A 25,272-nucleotide genomic window follows, 5' to 3' on the forward strand; every position below is an offset into this window, starting at 1 on the left:
TCAAATCTTTCATGATGCATGTGGCCTTCAGGGTTTAAACTGAAAAATCAATCTGCTGACCCAATGGAATTTTTTTAATTTCCTGGGTTATGTACTATATTATTACCTGTTATTTTATTATAGTGCTGCTATGTACAGTAATGCCTTAAGAATTGTAAGCTGAGGAATCAGGTGTCCAAATAAAAATAATATTTATTTTTTTTCCTTATGGTTTCAGTTATTAAGACATATTCATATCCTGGACATATAGTCAAGTTTTGCCAAATTATTAGGAATGAATGTGCACATGTAGGGGAAACAAAAATAAGCAAACAAAAAACAACCAACCAACCAAACCAAACCAAATCAAACAGACTAAAATAAAATACAACAACCCCAAAAGAACTTTACTTCCTTCTCTAATTATGTTTTACCAGAAGATAGAATTTTACAAAATAAGCATTTATTTTTAAAGTCATTTTAACAATAGTAAAGACCGGTAAACTTGAAATAGCCAAGAGGCCCTGAATGCAAGAAGGTCTCTGAATTGAATTCCAGATGTTTTAGCTTCTGAATGGCCCAAGATATAGAGAGTTAAGACAGAAAAAGGCTAAAGGTAATAAATAAATAAATAAATAAATAAATAAATAAATAAATAAATAAATAAATAAATAAATAAATAATGGTGCAAGGATTCTTTTTATGTTGTGTCTTAAGATAGGTTTTAGTAAAGTGGATCCAGTAGACATAACTAAGAAAGGCAAGGAAAAATGGATGACATAGGAAGGAGATGGAAGAAATGGATGGAAGAAGGAGATGGCATTGAAACAAGCCTGCCACTTGAGGAAAGAAGGCTGTGGAAAACAGTTTGATCGCATCCACAGAAGCTTGTTGAGTAATCTCAGCAAGCTGAGGAGCCTGGTGTAGATCTAGTTTGCACTGAGTTTGAGCCATCACTAGTAAGTGTTGTGTAACATGACTTGCACAGATGACCAGAGAACTGCTGGCTCTACATTTTACTGCTCCAATAAAAATAATCCTTATGCTCTGGCATTCTAGAGCCACTTGCCCTTTCTTCAAGGGCACAACACTGCCCTTGTCAACTGGGGCAAATATTTATGTCATTTATTTTATCATAAATTACTTGTTTATTTTACTGCTTTATTCTATTTTTTTCCTTTAGTTTAACATTCTGAATCTCTCTAAAATTTTGAGGATGTCAAACTATTTTCTCCTGCTATTTTGCTCACACAAAAAGTTCTTTGTCCTCTGCAGATTAAAAAAAAAATAAAAAATAATGCTTTACATGCATGTTATGTGTTGCATATTGCTGCTTTAGTGGAAAATCTCATAGTGTGTTAAGCATAATGTAAAGGAGGAAATAGGATCTCTCTAAGGGAGTGTTGCATTTCAGAAAGATCAACACCTTTTTATAAATATATATATATATTATTATTATTATTATTATTATTATTTTCCTCAGAATAATTGTCAGACACCTACAGATTATCCAAGCTGGAAAGAGAAGTGTCTCTCTCTCAGTTCTATTAAAAATATCTGCTATAGATGATAGTGGGAATCAAGTTCACAGGAAGAACCTGGGCAGACATTTCCATCTTTTTTACAGTAAGCTTGTGGCTACTGATTCTTCATTCTGTGATTCGTAGATCAGTAAGTTCACTTAACTTCTCATTTGATTATGATTGGGAAATAGGTACTAAAGCTGTAATGAAACATTAGAAAACTGTGTTTCATTAATATTTTTTGATCTATTAGGAGTTTTTTTCTGTGTTTCTGGAAGATGTTCTTAGGCTTTTCCTCAGTTAATCTAGATGGTTGTCCTTCCATAGGGAGTCTTCTTTTGGTTAAAAACAGAGCAAAGCAAAACAAAACAACAACAACAAATAATAATGAGGATATGAAACATTTTGTCCACTTTTTTTTTTTTTTTACTAGATATTGTTACAAATATTGTTTCAGTTTATTTGCCCACACACTTAATATGATAAATGCTTATTTTTTGTATGGTTATAACTTTAAGTCCCAACCTGAAATCTTTATTTATAAAAAAGATTTGTGCAAATCTTTTCTTTAAGTATAAATACAAATAGGTTGAACTCTGTTGCACATGCAACTGTGGCTTTGCATATCTCTAACATCTTAAGCAACATTCTATTTGATTTCAGGCCAATAGTGCATTCGTCTTCTTCTGCTGTACTAACACTATAGCATTGAAAAATTCCTGCTGGGAAAGTATACAGTCACTATTTTGTTGTTTGTGTTGTTCTTATAGTGATCCAATACATTATCTCTTACCTCTTTTTCCAAGTGCCAGGTATCTTACTGGTTTGTTCTAGCTTTGCCACATAACATGTTCTGTTATGTGCTGTTTTTGTAAACTTTTCTTTCAATGTGCACAAAAGCTTACTCACATAGTATTTTGGATTCTTTAATATGTCTATGGGGTCAAAGTATTGTATTTTATTCAGAAGGCTTAGTTTGGCTGGAAAATTCTGACAGTTGTAAAAAAAAAAAAAAAAAAAAAAAAAAAATATCTTCTGCCTTTTTACAATAGCATCATCTCTGTAACTGTTTTGCCACAAGTCTAAATAAGCAAACCTTTTACACAGTATCAGACAATTTTCTTAAACTGTAAAACCCTGTCCTTAGCTCTAAAATGGTCTGTCTTCTATTTTTCACTTTTCTCCTGAGTCCTCTGAGTAAAAGTATATTTCATGTTTCATTTTTTAATAGTATGAAGTCTCATTCAGTTTTTGTAGTACAACTCTAATAGTTTAGTCACATTTTCATAGATTAATTGAAAGCTACAAAAATATCAGGTACATCACAACTATTGACTAATGATTTCTGGTTATCTTCCTTTGCAGGCATTTATTGCTTGCAGTTAAATATTCCCTTATTGCATACTTTTGTACCTGTTTGCCATATTCAATAGCTGCAAATTTTAACTGCTCTTTGAATTTTTAAAAAATTTTATTATTGACACAGAATATCTTTGTAGGTGTTAAGTCCTCTTGTTCTTCCATTTATGAACATAATCAGATAATTTTGTATTGAAAGAAAAGCCACAGACAAGGTATAGGTAGATCCTTTCTGCTAACTTCAGCTTTTAGTACAAATTGAACTTCAGGTTCAAACTAACTTGTTCATGAAAAACTTTTTAAAAAACTATTAGTCCTATGGTGAGTGATGTCTGCAGGATTATTTATTTATTTATTTATTTATTTATTTATTTTTTATTTCCAATACCAGTATGAGTTGGGATTTAGGGAATTGTTCCCTACTACAAGTAGTCACTTTATGCAAAAGACTGACTACAGTTTCTGACTATTTCAGATTTTGGATCAAAAATAGCTATAATATATGTAAATCTTTCTGCTTTAGTAGAGCTTAAGAAGATTTCATAATTTAGGAGTCTAGAAAATTTTTAACATTACACTGTCAAACACAAGCCATGTGTATTTGGGAATACGATTTTTAAAAGTATATATATGTGATATATGTACATTTACATCACACACATATCCTTAAAACAAAAAATGACAATGGACCTCTATCAACAGTAAACTTTCTCAAATTTATTTATTATATTGATTAAAAGCAATATTCGCCTTTCACTATGGCTCTGAATAATATAAGGGAGGAAAATGGGAATTATTCCCAGATCTTACACCAGGAGAATGATGCCTGCCTAGAATAAAGATGGTGCCCACTTACATAAATGTACTCTATGGGTAAATTATTATGTTGTGGAGGAGACAAGAGGATTCTTTTTCTGTCTTTAGTATATCCAAGAAAACCACATTGGTTTGAAGGTCATTTGTTGAAATTTACATTACTATTGTAAAAATTTCCACTGGTGCCTAAATATGCCCTAGTTAGTTTGGGGATTAAGATGAAGAAATGACTGCCCTGAAGTTACCTATTTAATTCAGTATTAAATTATATCTGTTGTAATTAGGAAAAGAACATCCATAGAATTACTCAATGAATTATTATTTGCAAGTGCTCAACTCACAGCACAAGGTATAATAAAAACCAGAGCTAAGTGACAAGTAGGCAGAAGTTATTGGTGCCAGTACTTTTCATCCTCAATACTATGTTCTGATTCATTTAATGCAGTGACATGAGGAAGGATTTCAAAATAAGTCAGGTGAAATAGGGTATAGAAACATCTGTTTCTCTTTGCTGACTCTATAGGCTACACAACTAGATCAGATGTAGATATCTATACAGTAGTTGCTAAAATTATGTGATGAACCTCATTGTGATTTGCTCATGCAGCTCCCTCCATTTTGGACAGACTGTCATTGCATCCCTAGTAATTGCTCAAATCTTTTCTTTCTGATGTTGAATTAAAACAAAAATTTAACAGAGCATTTGGAAGAAATTAAAGAGATAAATGCTTATAGGACTTTTTCTCCAAGTAGAAAGGGATAAATGTAACTTCTTGGTTGAAAAAGTACTTGCTTGGGTGATGGCATCAGAAATATGAACAGTTGAAGTGGGAGTTGGCTTCTTGGTAGCAAATGGGAACAATAGAATTGAAAGAGGTTGTGAAGTGCCAAGAAAGTGAAGTCAAGTGATTCATAACGCTTATAATCAAAAAGGATCAAATGAAACTATGCACAGAACAAAGAGACTTGGTGACAGGCTAGAAAAATAATTTCTGCTGCAGCATTTTGAAATATATCTGAGTTAGGGTATTACTTTCCAAGGCAGAAAAGTATTATTATTATTAATTATTATTATTATTTCTTAAGTCTGGAAAGAAAGATATTTTGACACAATTAAAACAGGTCTATGAGGTATGAAATTTTAAGATGTTGATAATAAGCAAAGAAATAAAAGAGGAGGACCTTTGATAGAAGAACACAAATTTGGAAGCAGAGGAAGGTTTCTGATGGAAACTTGGAAAATAGGAGAACCAGAAAAAAAAATGGGTATATAGAAAAGAGGGGAGGAAAATATTTTTAGCAAAGAGAAAGAAGTCAGTAGTGTTGGAAGAGACTGGAAGGTAAAGAAGGATGAGGATGGAATTTTGGTAAGAGAAGATATTTGGCAAAAACATAATTTTATTGTAGTGAAGTGGGCAGGAGGTTGGTTTGAAAGGGGAGTTGAGATAAAATTATTAAAGAAAGCTGAATATAATGAAGAATATATACAGCACTAAATATTTATATTCATAAACAGAATATATACAGCACTCCTTGAGCTCCAAGGTGGAACAGGAAGGCATACAGTAATGAATGACTGAGGCAGCAAGATTGGGAACGATTTTCTTTTTTACTAGAAATAACCAAACCACCGTGCCAAAGGGAGTGAAAACATAAGTAAATAGGTGAGAAAAGTTACAGTGGGGATCAAGAGACTGAAAGGGAGGCAGCTACAAAGAGATTAAATCAGACGAGGAACTTCCATGACAGGAGAAGAAAGTTTACAAGAGAGGAATAGGAAAGAAAATTAATAGGCAGGGCTGGTGGAGGAAGATCACAGAGCATTTCATCAGTTTTCCTTTTCTTTTTTTTTTTAATTTTTTTTTTTTTATTTTTCCCAAGTAATAGTTCAGCTATACACTTACATGAAGATTCTTCAAGTTTTTGAAATCTCCTTCTTTAATTTCAGTTATTTTGTTGTTCTGTAAGTCCAGCAGAGTTGTATCAGGGGGAAGGTCTTTTGGCACTCTTTCCAGTCCTAGGAACAGTGAAAAGAATAAACAATCGACTTTGAAAGAAACTTCAAATAGGGGTCAGTACTTTCCTTAGTATTTACCTTTCAGTAAACATTTCTAGAACTCATTTCCTGAAGTATGTTATGAAGACTTATTTGACAACATTTCTGTCTCCAAAGTGTCAAAGAGAGTTTTATTTTGCTATGTCAAATTAAAATGTATTTATTCACATTTCCATTCTTCCTTTTTCCAAGTTACAGAAAAGACTGAGTTTGTCAAAATTATTTCTAACACATTTAACTCTGATGAATTGTGTGAATAAAAATTGCTTTCAGAAGGAGGTATGGCATTTATTAATTTCACTGTGTGCTAAATTTTTTGGACAGAGAGCATTTCCTGCTATTTAAATCAATAAACTTTTCTTCAAAGAAGTACGATGGCTAATTATATTCATTTCCAGAAAAATATTATTTACTTGACAATAACTGAATAACTTGCAGTGAAGTCCACCTTAAAGAAAAAAAAAAAAAAAAAAAAAAAAAAAAAAAAAAAAAGACACAAAATCCCCACTTTTCTTTCAGTTGAAACTATGTGAAACTATGTCCAAGTTTTCTGGAGAACAAATCTCTTGGTTTCACTACAACTGCCAAAAGAACATCAGACAGTTTAAATTAAAGACTCTCTTTGGGACTATTTTCTGAATAGCTGATATGTAAGTCCAATGAAGTCATGGAAATGAAATTATTTAGTGTTAAATAACACTCACTTTACCCAGCTTTGCTTTCGTACTGTGACTTGGAATAGAGCAAATCTTTTATAGTCATTCTGATTTACCACAAAATTAAAATGTTCTTTCCTAACTAGTCTTCTTTTTTACAGAATACAAAATTCTAAATGAATGGCTAGTAGGAATAATTTATAGCCATTAATAAAGTCTCAATATGGTCATCTAACAGACGTGTTTTTTTTTTAGGAAGAATGGGCTTTTTAACAATAAAGGCTTAAATATTTCTGAAGGTATACTCAAACTCTCTTAAAAAGATCTATCCGTAAGTATCACCAGTGTCTCCCCAACAAATCCTGGAATTGAGACTTCTTAAGTTATCTTAATATGGGTGTAGCAGACCTAAACTTTTGAAAAGTGCTTCTTTTACACTTAGCTTTAACTGATGATAGTACTCTGTGTAGAACACATTCTGTTGTCCTGACATTGTAAGAAGTTGGTTTCTGAATTTAAAAACATCCTAGCCACTCTTCAAAATTTATCTCCCTCCCCCAAGTTCTCAAACATTAGCTTTTATGCTAATATAAATTTATTAAAACAGAGTACGATATAGGTTAACCTTGCTAATCTTTAATCCCATCAGAATCCAAAAGTTTTAAAATGCAGAATCTTCCAGCTCCAGATGAATAAGTAAAAGGATGTACTGTACATAAAATGACAAGAGTATATCTCATATCTCATCCTATTTACTTTACTGATTTTCAGAGCCTGAATAGATGGTACAGATTAAGGTTCTTCATATTACTTAAATATTTTTTTTTTCTCATTTAGGCATGAAGTTCATTTTCACTAAAGGCAGTTGCAAAACCCTAATTATTTTCAGAAATGTGGGACTAGAGCTCCACATAAACAAAAAAAAAATAATAATACCATATAATTTGCATGTTGTGTTTGGAAAATTTCTGTACTCTGCAGACAGCAGTGATGTCAGCAACTAAAAATTCTCTCCCCAAAGCAGTTTTTTTAAGATCATAATTTTGTTATGAGAAGTTTTCAGTCTAGCAAATTTTAATGGTATTTTTCACATATAAATGCAAAAATTGATTGAATTATTTGGATACAAATTAATATTACTATGTTGTGCTTGTCAGTGCTTGCATTTATATTAAAAAGACTAGTATTAGTAATTTAAGTGCTTGTGACAGAAACCAGTGTACATGAGAGCTATATAGCTGTAGGTTACAGAATGCCCTTGAAACATGCTTTGTAAGAATACTTGGATTGCCATTGAAGGGATAATTTGCTAGAGACTAAACTTCAAATTAAATTTCCAGCTGTACTCTTCAAGCTTCACACGTCAGATTATACAAGCTCAAGCATTTTCTGTGAATGAGGTAGAACTGATAATTTCACAGAGTAATGAAGTGGTGGTTCATATTATAGTAAGACAACTATAATCAGATAACCCTTTGTGAACAGCGATTTATAAAAGATTATTGTACTAAAATCTAGGAGGTACAATGCAATTACTAGCTCTGCATACAAGGAATAAAACTGTCATCCCTAAAAATATTGAACTTGTTTTATTACCTACCTCATGTATATTCTGTTATGTGTTTCCTGAAGCCATTTCTAAAAATGGTTTAGTAAACAGCTGAATTGAAACCATGGTATATGATTTTTCCTTGGCTTGTCTGAGTTTTGAACATATGGAGAGCAAAGTATCATGCATTGTGTATAGGAGTACAGGATACACCTCACGTGCCATAGAGATGTTACATTAATATTAAGCAGTACAGTACACCCACCAACTGACAGCTATATCAAATAGAACTCTCCAGTGACACAACAGTTTGTAAATGGGTGGATCTGGACACTGTCTTATAAAATTATCAACTAATAATTCAGGATTAAACTGTGTTTAACTTGTGGACTGGACCCAAGTGTTTCACCACTTGTCCGACCTACATCGATTTGCACTACAACAGCACTTCTACTTGTATTCTACATCTATCCTGGACCTGCAAGCTCATGAAGCCAGTCTCTTCTCTGGAGTTTTGTTGCCTGAGGAGCAATCCTTCAAGTCTTTCTAGTCATAACAGGTCAGTACATAAGCAGTGCACATGAATGGGGGAGTCTAACATGACAGCGTGACAGAATTTGAAATGAATCTAGAAAACTGCAATCCCACTAGAAGCTAAAATGGCTCTTGAATCTTAAATTAGAATTTCCAATACCCAGGATGATTCTTGGATTCTTCTGGCTGGAAGACAGAAGAATTTAGAGGGGAATTGTGGGCTGTACATATTACTTATTTCCCACGACTTAATGCCCATATACTTCTGAAAACCTGTTGTAGTGTGACTCTATGTCCACTTACTAATGCCTTTCTGCGAAATTATATAATGTCAACTGACAGAGGAGCTGGTACAGGAAAATACCAATTGAGTCACTTCTTAATCGTTTTTAAAACATTTTACACAACTATTTCAGCTTTCTTTTCTTTTTTTTTTTTTTTTTTTTTTTTAAATATATATACATTTAAGCTTGTGAATATAAAAAAGAAAGCTATATGGCAATTTTTCATAGAAGTCTGACTTTTTATGTGAATACTCAGTGATACAGAGTTTGGTATTCAGTTCTCTGGAAATATTTCAGGCCTCTGGTTTCCAAGATTAACATAAAACTGACTAAAGATTTTGATATTTCTGCCTTTCTATCTGTTAATTTGAAAGTGCATATTGTTTTATTAATTTTGATTGAATAAAATGAGATCAGTTATTATTTAAGTTGTTAAATGCATTAAAAAAAAAATCATGAATGAGCAGAAAAGGTATAGCCCCACCCTTACAAAATGCTTGCTTACACTGAAATTAAAAGCCTAAATATTCTGGAAACATAATTTTTATCTTTAGTCAGAAAATTATTGCCATTTGCACTAAAATAGTTCTCAAGAGAAATTGTGTCTTCCTTACAGAAGCTAAACAAGTATCCATTCCTGCAATATGTGCCAGATCATTCTCTGCAGATTACAACAAATGGAAATCTTCTTCTATCCTACATCATCAACCCCTAGCACTTAGCAATTCCCACCAGCAGACATGTATGTGTGTAAACATGCATGGATATGACAATACATAAAGAGTAGAATATACCAGAGAACATTAATAAAAAACAAGTAAATGAGCTTGAAACACTTCCCCTTGTTGCTCAGGATCAACTGTACTTTTATTTTCCCAGCAGAAGGCTTCCTATTCTTAACTTATTCTTACACTAGTAAATACATCACAGATTTATGGAATAACTAATATAACAATATGATCAAATGTATTAGAGGGATGCCTAGCAAAGCTGGATCATCAATGGTTTTCTTTCACATAGACAACAAGAACCCACACTCACTTTTGGAAGTACTGTGAAGGAAAGGCTCATCTAGAGTCAATTAGAAGATGTTCGGTAGAGAGAGGTTACCAGGACCAGGAATCTCTCCATAGCAGGAGGATGGAGATGAAGGTAACATTTCAGAAATCAGGCTTGTCTCAGTGGGATCCTACCTATGTGATGTGTAGTATTGTCTCATTATTTCTTAAATAAATTAGATTAACACAATTGCAATGTCTGGCTACTTATCTGTGATTACCTCTCCATTTGGAAAGGACTGATGGGTCTGGAGGTTTCATGAGACCAGAAACTAAGCACAAATGAGCCAAACTAATAATACAGTGAGGCTGGTATAATTCAGCCCTTATTGAATCCCTGAGAGAGCAGCAATCTGTGGCTAGTCATCTCCTGTGTAGTAACAGACCAGCCCAACTCACACATGCTGCCATTTAGCCAGCCAAACAGGTGTAGGAGATGTAGCAAGGATTTGGGAATATTGTGAGGACTAAAGAGGATTAGGGATTTTGATATACAAAGCAAGCTTCATTACTTTTGCAGCTCAGGGAATTACCTGATCAGCTGCGGGAGCTGTGATCAAGTGGCTGTTGAATTGTTTAACCCCCAAAATGTGAAGGGTGGAATTTGAAACCTCCCCACTATGAAGGGGCTTCAGTTCACTGCTCCAGTTTCTCAGAACTGAGAATCTGAAATGTGGCATGAAGCCACATTTCTGCTGAAGCCATACAATTATGCAGAAAAGGAATGCAAGATTTATGGGGCTAGTGTGAGAGATGAAGCAAAAAGGAGTCTGAGTCTGTAGTCCAGAGATGAGGACACTTCCCTGGGAACTGTATCCTTGCAATGCTGAGACCACATAGTCAAAATAAGAAATATGTGACTGGTGCCAATTGCAAACAACTTAAAGCAGCAGAGCCTGGTTTATTAAATAAATAAATATATACATACATACATATACATATATATATTTTCCCACCTCCTATCCAGTTTACAACAGACAGGAATGGGGCTTTTTCCCCTGAATAAACATTCCCTTTCCCAGCTTAGGAGAAAGGGTCAAAAGGCAGAGGGAGATCTGACTGCTGTAGCTCAGATACATGTGTTATTGCATTGCAACACTCACGATTATTATCATAGGGGCCATAAAATGGGGCTCTTTTCAAGTCTCCTTTAGTTTCCACTAACAGCTGCTGCCAGCTGAAGAATTTGGACTGAGTTACATGTAATTCCCAGACGTGGTCATCAGCGGCTGCTCTCCCGGTGGGGGCAGTCTCTCCAGCAGCTGTCTGTTCTTCCTCTGCTATGTGTTCTTCCCTGCTCAAAGCCCAGCTCTGCCTCATCTCAACAGTGGGCTGTGTGGATTCTGGGATGAATGGGGTGAATGGCAAACTCATGGGTTCAGGAGACTTAGTCAGGGAAAATACAGGACTCAAGGACAGCTTTCTGGAAGGATGGCAGGGAACTTAGCATAGTGTTGAATGCTTTGGAATAGAAGAGTTCACTGAAACTTTCCCAGTCCGTGTTCTTCAGTATTTACTGGAATTTGTTCTCTATTGTGTGGGATTTGAAAATAGGAGTGGTTTCACAATTTGCATCCTGCCAACCACAAAAGTAAGAAACAATTTTTTTTCTTTAGAGGAGTATCCACAACCTCCTTCTCCCTCCCACTTTCAAATGAAAAGTCTGTTCTTTACCTTTCCTTTTCTTATTATGAAATCATCAGTACTAATGGGAACATTAGAAGAATTGGAGAATTATTTTTTCTCAGGTGATTATTCTTAAAGATTTAAGAAACAACAACAACAACAACAAAAAGAGCAACACAGTTTCCACTGGAATCCATGAAACTCTTAAAATGCAACCATGACAACCATTTTTCAGATATTCTTCCTGCTCTTCAGTCTATAAGATGTTCCATTAAGATCTTTTTGGGACTTTTAATAATTTTCTTCACATATTATTATTTTTGTATACCTCTGACCCTTTCCATTGGAAAGAATGAGAAAATAAACTCCATTCCCTGCTGAGATGGCCTTTCACAAAAGTAGACCAACTGGTATACTACTACACTGTTTATTTGTTTGTTTATCTTCCCAAATTTTACAACATTGTTTTCCAGAACAGAGTGAGGAACACAGGAAAAAAAAAATAAATAAAATAAAGACACATTATGATCAACTGTGCAATTCCATTATGATAGTGTTAAGAATTGTAAAAACCCAAGGAAGAGTTTTAAAATGAATGCATAACTTATCTGCTCACTTCCATTTCCACTCACTCCTTGTAGTGACCACATATTTCAAAATATAACAAATATTGTAAACTACAGATTTTATGAATTATTTTTCTGTGATAGTCACATTTCCGATACAAATAGATTCAGCCTCCTGTCTCAAAATAATAATAATAATAATAATACCAATGAGTAATGATACATTCTTAAATCTTATAATCAAGCAAATACCATTTCTGTGTTCTTTCTGACTGACTTAATGTCAACGGTCTGGAAGATACATACCTTATCAAGAAGGACAGAATTCTTTTAGAAAGGAAGAAAAATATTTTTGAAACAATCATTAGTCTTCAGGGATGAAGACATTATGTAAAAAATCAAATATCGTGAGATTTCTGAGGTAACTGCTAGAATTGCCAACATTACAATTCCCACTGTCATGGTTACTGACATAAAACATTCTATCAGAGAACAGCAACAGTCCTGTGTGATTCATGCAATCTGCCAGCATGGTATGCGTCATGGCTTTAATCAATGTGGATGCAATGCAGATGTACTATGTATGACTATTCGTGCATTGAGGTGAAACATATATTTCTTATGAATATTCACAGTATTCAGAAGACAGTATTTCAATGTCTGGGGAAATTTCTAACATTAAATTATGAATGAACCTTTGGATATTTGATATTTGCCTGGTTCACAGTTTAAGCAGCAGGCAATAGATACAAGTCTACCACTCTAAATCTTTACTTTGTGATTTACCAGAATTAGCACTAACTCAAAGGGGTAGCCATAAAGAGTGGTTTGGTGGGATCTCCTGTACTTTCCAGTAAACTTACACTTTCCTGTTCTCACCACATAGTCATTGCACAGCTCTAGTTTTATTATGATCTGAGGGCAGAGGTTTGTTCCTGGTATTTTAGGGACATGAGCATTTTTCATAAATATTTTAGGATTGCTTTCAACTTCCTTTCATGCAAAGAAAGGAAGAGAGCCACTGTGAATATATCTGAACACAGTGAGTAACATTTAAATAAATGTTGAGATAATTTCATGAAAGAATTAGAAAGTCTGCAGAGCTGTTATCTCCCTCTTTCTAACAGATTATTTTAGCCCCTGACCCTGAAAGCTGCAAGATTTTCATTAGATTCCTATCTTAAGTTCCTTTCTCATTTTTCCTCACCTGTATCTGAAACTTACTATAGATCTCCTTTTTTAAACATTTCTTTCATGGCTTCCCTTGAAAAAGTGAGATTTTCCCTTTTGTGTTCATACCCTCCTTCTTAAATCTTTCCTATTTTATCTGTCTTCCTGTTTTTCTAAAGTTACCATGAAATCAGATGGGCTTCGAGTTTTCACTTCTTTTATATTATTTCATATTTATTACATTATTTTTCATATTAAAATAAAAACTGCCAACATCCTCTCCTTAACAGATTTTTGTAGCACTCTAAATAGTTACCAGGAAATGAACACCAGGCTAGTATGGGATATCTTCCTAGGTGTCTTCTCACCTAAGAGCATGCACAGAGTACACACATTATCTTTAAATGTTGATTTTCACTTTTTTTATTCTTTATAGAATGCCTGAGAAGTCTACCATAAGATTGCATGTATAGCAAATGTAACCCTGTTGACAATGTTGTACAGACCTGTTCAAACCATCAATCCCATGAGCTGAAAACTACTACACAAAAAACAAACAAACAAACAAACAAAAACCCTACAACAACAAAAAAAGCCACCCAGAAAACAAGCCATCCAACCAAACACATACAAAACAAAAGAACAAAACCCACAACACCTCCCCCGTGCACACACATTTGTGGGCATGGGCCTTGGTTTTAAAGCTCCCTGTGTGACTGTGTTCACTGTTTCCATCACTTTCCTTGCTGAGATGCCAAGGAGAAATTTCTGCTCTACCTATTTTCTTTTCCTAGTGTTTTCCTTTCCTTTTCTAGACAAAAATGCTCTGCATGAATGAACTTTTAAACATAATACAACAGAATTCTAGCATTATCTATTACTGTTAGTCAGGACAAGTATGTAAAACAGGAGAAGTAAGTTTCAAAAGAATGTACAATGCCTTGTAAAGCACATATTATTTGACCTGAACTTTATGAACAGACGAAAATATATTCAGAAAAAAATATATTTTTTTCCCCTGTAACCATATGGTAGATCCAGGACATGGATAAAGTGAAACATAGACCAGTGAATCCAAAGTTGATAAAGAAAGGTTAGATATTATACTCTCAAACCTGGGTTAGAAAGATGTTTTAAAGATACACTTAAAAATATAAACTTTTTTAAATACCATGGAAAACTGAACCATGTAAAAGTATTTTTCTTGAGTGGCTGGAGGCTGGTATTGGTAGTTTCTTGCTATTATCATTGGTGGCTTCAGGTAGGACTCAAATTCCTAGGCCACATCCCTACTGGTTGAGGGTTCTCTTTGAACTCTGGGAAGGAGCCTTTGGACTCCCTAGCTCTTTCTAACACTTGGCAAGGAGTTTTTAGCAGGTGAATAGCACAGGATTTGTGTCTTGAAAATATCAATAGTTTCTAAACAATTATATCTGTTACCAAATACTACAACATTTAAAGATGTTGAGAATTTAATACAAATATTATAAATGTCCATAACATCAGTAGATGTCAGTAGTGATCATTTAGTATGATTGAAGTGCTTCAGTTACCTGCTATGTTCTGTAATGACTTAACAGTTGACTCTTTTTTTTTTTTTTTTTTTTTTTTTTTAGCTATCTATTAGTTACTTATTTGTACTGTGGGATATTTTAGAAATGAAACCTTGTTCTATCATGAACCAGAAAACAGTCACTTCTTGTACCACCTGCATTTGGCACTCAAGATTTTCATTCCTGCCACTACATGTATGCTTTCTTAAATTGTATTTTCTAGTGTAAAACAAGTGAATAAATCTAGAAACAAAACAAAAACAACAAACAAACACACACAGGTGGTAACAGTTACCTTGGAGCAGGCAACAAATAAAGAGAGGATGTATTTGGAATGAACTAATTTTCACCGAGAATCACATCTATCAATGGGAACTGGAACATCAAGAGTTCAGGTAGTAAAACTAGTGGTTTATAACAAGGCTTGTCTTTTGTTCTTACAGTGGAGAAAGCTAATATTTCATAAGTATAGATCAGTCTACATCTAGCCAATATTTTTCTTCTTAACAACTTTTCAAGAGTGTTTTCTAATTATTTTCTTCTTAATTATTTTCTTCTTAATTATTTTTTTTTTTTATTCTTCTTAAAATTATTTTCTTCTTAAACCTTATCGCTCTTTTTAGGTACCTCAAGGGAGGCTGTAGCGAGGTGGGGGTTGGCCTGTTCTCCCACGTGCCTGGTGACAGGACGAGGGGGAATGGGTTTAAGTTGAGCCAGGGGAGTTTTAGGTTAGATGTTAGGAAGAACTTCTTCACTGAAAGGGTTGTGAGGCACTGGAACAGGCTGCCCAGGGAAGTGGTGGAGTCACCATCCCTGGAAGTCTTCAAAAGACATTTAGATGTAGAGCTTAGGGATATGGTTTAGTGGAGGGCTGTTAGCGTTAGGTTGGAGGTTGGACTCGATGACCTTGAGGTCTCTTCCAACCTAGGAAATTCTGTGATTCTGTGATTCTGTGATTAATTTAATAATTGTTTCAAGATTTACTGAGCATAGGACTTTCTTTCATGGTTTCTTTAACTTCCAAGATAGACCCAAAATAGTATGCAAACTGAATAGATAGTAAAATTTTTATAATCATGGTAAATTTATTGAAAAACAACGTTGCTATCCTCATTTGGCTTTTTCATCCTTTAATTTTATCACACATAGCTTAATAACTTAACCTAAAAGCTCAACAAGTAAAATGTAAGTTAACAAAAACATTTATTTTAAAATTATATTTATTAATATCTGGTCATTTAAGATAATGGTCATTCCTGTTTTTTGTTGTTGGTGGTTGTTTGTTTCTTTTTTTTTCTAATTGCACTTTTAGAAACGTATCAGATTTTGAACTAAACATTTAGCTATAAAAACTATGGTTTAGAGAGGATAGTAATGGTAGAGATTTAAAAGCTGAAGTACTCAGCAGTTTCTGCTTTTCCATCTATTTTCTTGGACTCATAAAATGACTGAGACTGATCACCAATAATGTAAGTATTATTTTTCTTTAAGAATATTTTATGTTGACAATGGAAATTCAAATCAAGGTATGTCCCAAAGGAGCTAATTTCCCTTAAAAGGAGAGAACAGGTTCCCAATCACAGATATGATCAGAAAGTGGATGTTTAGTTATTTTTGGAAGATTTTATACAAGGTAAATTGTCTTTTGTCAGCAAATAAATTAGATGTTTTCATGTTAGCATTATCCAGGTGTTGAAGGGCTATTAGTTAATATAACTTAGACGTTTTATACACACAGATAAACTGTCTCATGTTACTGGATCCCTGGAATAATGTTTTACACATCTGTGAGCTTTTCACCTGCTGATCTCAAAGTATTTTTCAAATACACACTCCAGCATCCATGCTGAGCTTCCATACATGCTTCTTTACAGCTGGAGAAACCCTGCAATTCTGAGCTGTGAGCAAAGCTCCAATTTAAGATGTAATACAGCTTGAACTTTAATTACTGACATTCATCTCTCCTGCACTTTTTGGAGACGGAAAAGCCCCCATGGATGCTCATGGCAAGATGGCTGAAGGAACCTTCACCTTCTGTGAAGTCTCTAAGGAAGGCGATTTCACCGCATACCACAGAACACAAACACTACTCAATGCATAACAGGCTGCTAGACTCGCCTGAAGGTAAAATAAAGTTCTATCCACCACCACTAAACGTACTTAGGGAGCATTCTGCATCTGCCACAGGGCTAAATAATTACGTTCTTTCTCTTGCCTACCAGGGTACTCTGAGAGGAACCTTTCCTTGAGACTCCCTTTGGGAGGCTGAGACTTTAAATTGAACTGTCAAATCTTCCTAGGGCTTTCACAGAGCATGTTTGCCTGGGCAGCTGACTTCATGTCTTTCCTATATTTGATATTTTGATACATGAAGAGCTGCCTCTGACCAGCTATATCAGCCACTCTGTAGTGCATGCTAATAAGGAAGACTACTATCTTTACAGAAAGCACAGCTATATTGTAGTAATGCCTATATTGAAGCATGATCAAAAAGTGAACCTATGGTTCTCTTTTTGCAACAGGAGCAAAATTCAGAAAAGGTAGAGCTTTCATGAAAATGCTACAGTGGTCTTCTTTGATGAGATCCTTGAGCCTGTTGCACAAAGGCAATAAATCTCATATGAGGTAGGCACACTGGGTCTTGTTCTTGATACGTCAGTAACTGCACCTCTGAGAGAATTCTTCTTTGGGGTGTGAGAAGACAGTATTCTCTTTCCTGCTAGTTCAGCTTTTGGCTCAGAGGCAAAATAAATTAATTTGAAGGTACATGTTTAGGAAGATGTGACTAAAGCTTGAAAGTAAAAGAATGCAAAAATTCAGCTGACACTAGTGTAACTAGACCACCAAGCATTTTTTTTCACTGTTTTTATAAAATTTAGATTTTTTTTTAAATATATATATTCTCATCGAGTACTCTTGAGATATGGAAACTAGCCCCTCCCTCCCCCCACCCAAAAAAAAAAAAAGGGGGGGGGGGCAAACCTCATCTCCAGACCCTCCTGAATGTTATAGTTCTCCTGTTGTGTTTTCTTTTCCACATAAGTCTGTATCAGGTAGTAGGCTCCTCCTTACACAGCAAGAGTTTACAAATTGTAAATGCCCCTTCAGGCACAAAATGAAGCATGCAGAGTAAGAGAAATCTCCATATGTAGCCCAAGTTAGGTCCCCCAGCTTCCTTGCTATCGCCTGCTCCCTGCACCCAGCTGAAAGGAGGCTTCCTTCCATGCCACAGAAAGAGAGTGGAAGACAGGATCTAGATTACAGCTTTCCTTTGTGGACAAAGATTTAATTTATTAAGTTCTTAATATATCCTTGGGAGGAGCCTTGTTATTGCCTGAAGCTTTTCTTCAATTAGTGCTCATGGGACTACATGAATCAATTTGATAATTCTGGGGCAGGGAGGTAGCTAATTAGATTGGGTAGGAAACGCCTGGAACTGCAAGGGAAAGGCACATCAGGAGCAGTGGTCTGCAGAGAGTTACAACACTCATTGCTGGTGTTACAGCTCCAGCATACACCTTGTCTCCCTGATCACTGTGCCCTGTGCCCTTCATCTGACAGCCAAGGAGCATGCTTGGTAAACTTGGCAGAACTGCTCGCAAAGAAATTTTGAGCTCTTAGAGTCAGTTTCTGGCTTTCCTCAAGTCTTTGGTTAAATCTGTCCTCAATGGAGTCTGAGTCGCACAGAAACAGACTTAAAGCAGGAGGAGTGTAGAACAGAGGCACACTGAGTTGTCCTGTCCCCACTCTCTGAGGTGTCCATTGGACCAGTGTCCTGGTGAGCTTCCTATCTGGGCCAGGCCCAGAAGTGGCTGTCATAGCTACACGTGACAGGGATAGACAAAACTTCGTGCCAAGGCTGAATAATGCTGAATGGTTATAACTTCCCTGAGCTCTGCCAGGGAAATATTACTTATTTTGCTGGACTGCATTTCTGAACTCAGGGAGATCTCACTTCCTTTATGCCCAGAGACTGGATGTTATCAGCCCAGCTGCTTCAAAAGCACTGGCTTCTCATTCCAGTATCTTCACTTAAACCAAGCTGAAAATGTATTTCTTATCATCCTTCTCAAAATTCTCTGGAAAACATAGACCTGGGGCTTTAATCATTCTACTTCTGAGACTCCTTGACATTATGGGACTTTATTAACCCAGAAGCAATTGCAGGCAGTGGATTGTAGTGAACCTCCTTGGAAACCACATGAATGTGAAGGGGAACTGAATGAATGTGGGAGCAAATATAGCAACAATGGGTTCCTGTGTGTGTATCTCTACTTTTTAACTGAGTGAAAAGTTCCTTACATTCTGCAGAATTGAAACAGACTGGGGAAAAGTTCCTAAAATAACTTAAATTCCAACAGCATTATCCAGTGTAACAACGATAAAACCTGAGGTCTTCATAGTATGCAGGGCAACCTCCTCCCCACTCCATGTTTGCTACTATCTGGTGTCTAAAGAGTGAAAAAGAAAAATCTTGCAACAGAGCCAATACTGTGAAAGTTTTATGAATGCATGGGTAGGTTAGTCTGTGCTCATTTGTGCAACTTGGCTTGCATTGTTCACTGGATCCTTGCCAAACATATCTGTTGCATAATTATGTGGCTTGCTTTTTTTTTTTTTTTTTTTTTTTTTTTTAAATTTCTAGGGATGTAACTAATGTTTTCCCCTCATTTCTGTACTTATACAACACCCACCACAGTGAGACCCAAGCCTTTTTTGTTAGAGTTGTGGCATGACCTATAGTAATTATAAAAGGTAATGTTATAACATAGGAAAATAGAAACACCAGAAATACATTCAAACATCTGAGAGAAGACTCAAAAAAAAAAAAAAGTCTATAAAATTATGTCAAGATATGTGTCTATCCACTGAATAAACTGTCTAATTTCCTTGTGAGGAAATACAAAAACAAACAGGAAAAAAATACTCTTTTTTTTTTTTTTTTTTCACTGACTGAATAAAGCTGCATAAACCAAAAGCAGTTACACTGAAGTCAACTTCATTACTTGTGATTTCTGCATGGTAAAGTCAGAACGCAGTGACGGCAGGCATGGCTTCATATCCTGCTGGCCTGACGATATAGACAAACCCTTGTACTTGTGGGAGTATGGGGATTTTGTAAGAAAAGTTCTCATGGTTTCAGCTTGAACAGTGTCTAGGACAGATATTTAATTAGGAACTCCAATATGTGTTCATTGTTTTGGAGTGTTTCCAAGTTATTTCCTCCAAAGATCTGGTTCTATGGTTGATTGTTCCATGATTCAGTGTTGGTTATTCCATGCTCATGTAATCCTATGGAAATAGGATGATTTTTATGTTGAGGTATTTGTCAGTATGATTAAGGGTGTTGGAGTCTGGACTGTGCAATTTAAGACTTTTTAAAATGTTTCCATACCCACATCTAACCTCATTGAATTTATTTAATACGGTTTTGAAGGAATAGCCTTGAAAAGTGATTTTCCCTGAAACAGAAATCTGTAGTGTTTCAAAGAACAAATGAAATGTGCATACATAAAATATACATAAAAGATCAAACATATTTTGTGGTCATGACTGGACCCTTTGGACACACTCCAGGGCTTACCTAGGTCAGAGCACTGCACCACGCGGAGATGGCACTGGCAGCGGAAGGGGCACACTGGCCCAAATCCAGATATGACAGGATCATCTGTTGGAGCCATATCAGCTGACCCCTCATCTTCCAGCATAAAGTCAAAGAGGCCCATCTGGTGGAATGGCTTGGCCAAGCATACTGGCAGTAGTAGGATGAAGAGGAGAGCCAGCCTCATGGCTTAGTTCATCGACTCCAGGCAGAACCTAGGATCCAAAGCAGGGAATTTAAAACAGAAGTAGCAATTTTTCCATAGCTGCACAGTTCCTGCTGAAGGAGGTCCAATACATCCACCAGTTGCATAACTGTTCCTTTCAATAAATGAAATCTAAATTTGAAAATAGGACAGTTATGCGATAGGAGTCCGGTAACTACTTGCCAATAGCCTTTTTTTTTTTTTTTCAGAGAGATTTAAAGGCAACTCTAAACACATCTGCTTGCACATTTAGAGTAATATTTATTAGGAACAGGCAGCATTGTCAACTTTGTTATGCAAAACAGTCAACACAATAAGCCATATTTTCCATGTGTCTGTTTTCTGCCAACATAACAGTCTATTTGATTTCATTAGCGTTTGTTTCATAGCAATGGTTTTGTTCCCTGGGGATGAACCTCAGGTTCCCAAACTCACTGTAATGCAGTCATGTGTCGAGAAACCTTTTTTTGTTGTTGTTGTTTTTAAAGTGCCAGCATGCTGTGTGTTTTAGATTATAGTAAAGCTGACTGAGAAAAAGTAAGATCTAGTGATGGGGTGGAGAGAGAGGGGGTAAGATCTTTAGCTATTTAAGTAAGCTATACTTCATTCTCAGTTAAACCAACACAATAAAATGGAATACAATGTTGTGTTATATTAGATATTCTTGGCTTTCTTTCCAGACTTTTGGCTAGGGGATTATACATTTTAACAATGCACTCTGAAAATCCTCTGCTTTGTAATGTGTAAGCATTTGAACTGATGCTTGTAGTATTGTCAGCACACTTTCTAACTGGACTTCAGGGCCTCATCCTGCAGTCTTTCATGCTCAGAAGCAACTTTACAGAATTGTGAATTACCACTGATTGCTACACTGCCAGATAAGCAAAACTGCCTTATATGTGTTTTCAGGACATTGGCTGAAATGCATTTCTACACACTGCACATTGTGCTACCTATGTTGTTGTGCACTAAAAAACTAAATAAATTATGAAACAGCTGTTTCTAGGTTTCGTATCAGGTCTGTAGAGATCAGAGAGATCAGCTAATCTTCTGAAAATTACTTTCTTTTATTTTTTACGTTACATAAGGAAGCTTATATTTTGTAACTTTTCATAAGTCTAAAAACAACACAAATACACACAAAAAGAAAATTGCCTTCAAGTCATCAAATGGTAGAAAGGCAAACTTGTATTTTATTTAGGAAACTTAACATATTCCTGAGTACAGATACTGATCTATGTAAGGAAAGCAAAAATATTCAATGGCTTCAAGTCAATAACTAGATCATCGAAATTTGCTGCTGAAATGCCTTGTCCGTATGCTAGTTTGGATTTATATTATCTAGAAGTTATCCAACAGTTAGGGGTGTGCTATGTCATTTCCTGGCTCCATATTGACTAATGAAGACTGGAAAAAAAAAAAAAAGTGAGGGAGGAAAAGGAGAATTAATGTCTCCCTCTCTCTATTGACATAAGGAACCTACAAGGTAGGACTAGATGACAAACATGGACAGCTGATATTAGGTGAGCATTGCATACTGAGGCCTCTCTAGAATACCACATCCAGGTACTCTAACAGAAATAGTCAGTATGAATAAATAAATAAATATATATAAAAATCACAGGCCTGGAATTAGATACAATCTGTATTGTGCCTGAGTTCAATTTTCTTTACAATTTTTTACCTACAGATGCCAAAAATGCAGTCCTGCTGAAAGCTCTGAGTTTCATTCTTAAGAGGATGATAAGGTTACCTTATCAACTATGATAATATTTTAAAATCAGTTTACAGTTCTGTCATCTACCTGACAGGAAAACAAGTATCTAACATCTTCAGATGTCCCAAAGACTTCAAAGTGAGTTCATGTGGAGAAAAACACTGTTTCTGTTATCTCTATAAGAAACATAGTTGGTTTCTTAGTTAGACCTGAAAGTATTTTCTATTCCTGGAGTAGACCATCATATTACCCACTATATGCACTGAGGAACTTGGCAGACCCTAACATCAGCTAGAGAGTCAAAGCCTTTTAGCCCATCTTGGTAGCAAAGCCCCATGCCATGCAAACTCTTGTCATGTAGCTGGGACAGGCCTAGGTGGAGCATCCACCTCCACTCCCTCCTACTCTGGCCCCTGATGACTTCAGGGCGGTGTCCCATGCCCAGCCTATACCCCTATAGTGCAGTATTGATGGGCAAGCAAGGATGTCACAGCAATGTCATGTTACCACATTGTGGTAAGTTATGGTTTAACTTAATGCAAGATTTGGCATACTTATTATTATATACAGATGATTATAGAATAACAATGCAACTTATTAATAGTTTGAAATGGGAACGCAAACCTGCTAAATCATCACTATTCATTTTAATAAGCTGCTTTGTGCAAATTATGAATTTAATGCTACCTGAGTACAGAGTATTTTTCAAAATGCTTATTAACATCAACAGACATTGGGAAAGCTGTTCACCATCCCTGGCATGGCACTGTCAGTCAGTAATTAAAAAAAAAAAAAAAGTTGTCTCAGCTCTTTCTTACATATTATTATATTTTTAAAAAACTGTTACTCTTTCCCCCCAGTGTCACTGCCTAAGCACCATCCTCCCCCAACCCCCACCCCTTTCCCAAGAATGCACAATCAGGATCTTACCCTGGAGTTAAATTACTAACACCCTCCCCTCACAAGGAGGAGGAGGAGGAGAAGGGGGGGGGGAGGGAGAAAAAAAAAAAAAAAAAAAAAAAAAAGGCACTCTGGAAGTCTCTTCACACTTTAGTACTTGATCATATTAATACTGATGAACTTCTCTTATCTCAGTGAAAGCCTATAGCAGGCCTTTTCCTTTGGTCCCTGTTTTGCCAAAACTATAAGAAATTCAGAAAGAATTGTGTATAAAGGAGGACTGTATGGCAACAAAGGATATCAAGGATATAATCTGATTCCAGCAGAGAAAATAGCAAACACAATTACATATTAATCAAGAAATAAAAATAGGTATGTGTATGCATATATTTATTTATGTATTTTCCTACTGCAGGCACACGTCTGTTCATATTGTTTGCGCGTGTAAATGAACATAAACAGATACAAAATATATACAACAATGTACTAGTAATAAACGTTTACATTTCACATAAAAAAAATAAGGAAGGAAAATAAACTGAATTCTTAAAGGTCTGTGACACAATATTTATGTCTGCAGGACAGAACTGTTTAAATTTGCTTTAATTATGTGTTTACAATGAGTAAGACTTTTCCACAAACAGAGGAAACTATAGCATAGACTTGGCCACATTTCAGTTCAAAATAGCACTTGAAATATGCTTCATCAGTTCACGTCACCACAGTATTGGTGGTCTTCTTGTCAATTTGCCTTAATATTACCTTTTAAATATTAATTCACCCACCATCATACATCTCTCAAAATGCCACAAATGGCAAGTTAAACAATACATGCAATTTCAAAGAAATCTCCTTCATTATGTGTTTTAATGTATCTATTTATTTATTTATTAAGTAAAGTCTAGATGTGGGAAAAAAAATGTTGGGAGTCTAAAAGAGACTAAAATTCTTTTAACAGGAATTTCAACTCCAAGAATTTTCTTTTATACTATTTCATTCACAGGCAGCTTCTTTAAATATTAAGTCCTTCATTTGTAAACTGTAATATAACACTTTCTAACATTACAGAGACATACGCCGATCCTGTTTAACTATCTACTACACATCTTTTTCTCTCAAATCAAAAATTACACACATTAAAGTTTGGAATATAAATGAAGAAATCTGAATAAAAAATGTATATCTCAGAGTGCCGTTTAAACAAGAAATACAAGAACTCAACACTTTTTTTTACACTCGCTACATCACAGATTCTAAACACTGAATTGCAAACAGAGAATATACTGCTGAAAAAGTTTACAGTACGGAAAAATAAAGGACTATAGTAGTGCTTATACAAATCAAAACAAGAGACAGAACAGTCAAATAAACAGTAGGAAATGTGCACAGTCCTTAAGAATGCATTTTCATGTTTTCAAGAAACAAAAGTGCTGGATACAACATTTAACATTGCTAAACATTTAGTAGGATTTTTCCTTGCTTCTGTTAAAATTCAACTACTTGCCGTAGACTTGCCTGAAGTTTTATTAGTGCAACATAGTTCAGCAGAATTACTGAAAACCATACCTTTTAATCCAGGGATTTGCAACAGGAGCTCTCAAAGCTGAGATGTAATTAAACTAAATATTCAACCCAGGCAAAAGGCTTTGCAGGTGTGGAAAGGAGGAGGGGGTAAGTTCAGCTCAGTGACTGTCACTTGGTGGAAAACCCTCCTGCTTCTATTCCATAGCACAGTTAAAAAATAAGGTTTCTCTCAATGAACACAATCCAGGCTGACACCCACATTAGATCATATGGTAATGATATGTCTCCTGTATTGTAGCCAGAAACTTTATCAGCTCTTTTGCTTTCTTTTCCTCTTTCTTTTTTTTTCCCCTTTTGCTTTATTCCTTTTTCATCTGTTTAGATTCCCGAACCGCCTGAACACTGTAAGACAGATGTGTAGCTGTAAATCATCTCACTTATTTTATTTCAGTCTCTAAAACATATATTTAGTGAAGTTTTCTTGGTTTTAACTTTTTTCTTTTTTCTTTTTTTTTTTTTTTGTTCCTGACTCATGGCTGAGAAAGTTTGGCTGTTCCTCTTGTTTATAATACTTGTAATTCAAGGAAAGGATATA

General features: G+C 35.3%; 1 protein-coding gene across 1 annotated transcript in view; it reads right to left on the reverse strand.

Moving 5' to 3' along the window:
- Positions 1–24,908, reverse strand: part of DCN (decorin) — a 37,182-nt gene extending 12,274 nt beyond the window's left edge. The window contains exons 1-3 of the mRNA XM_082751887.1: positions 24,720–24,908; positions 20,314–20,546; positions 5,582–5,694 (exon numbers count right to left, since the gene is read on the reverse strand). Coding sequence (XP_082608013.1) covers positions 5,582–5,694; positions 20,314–20,518 — 318 coding nt within the window. The 5' untranslated portion in view covers positions 20,519–20,546; positions 24,720–24,908. The remainder of the gene's footprint in view (positions 1–5,581; positions 5,695–20,313; positions 20,547–24,719) is intronic.
- Between the last annotated feature and the right edge of the window lie 364 nt (positions 24,909–25,272).

This window comes from Aythya marila, assembly GCF_965140915.1.
Source record: "Aythya marila genome assembly, chromosome: 1".
NCBI lineage: Eukaryota > Metazoa > Chordata > Aves > Anseriformes > Anatidae > Aythya > Aythya marila.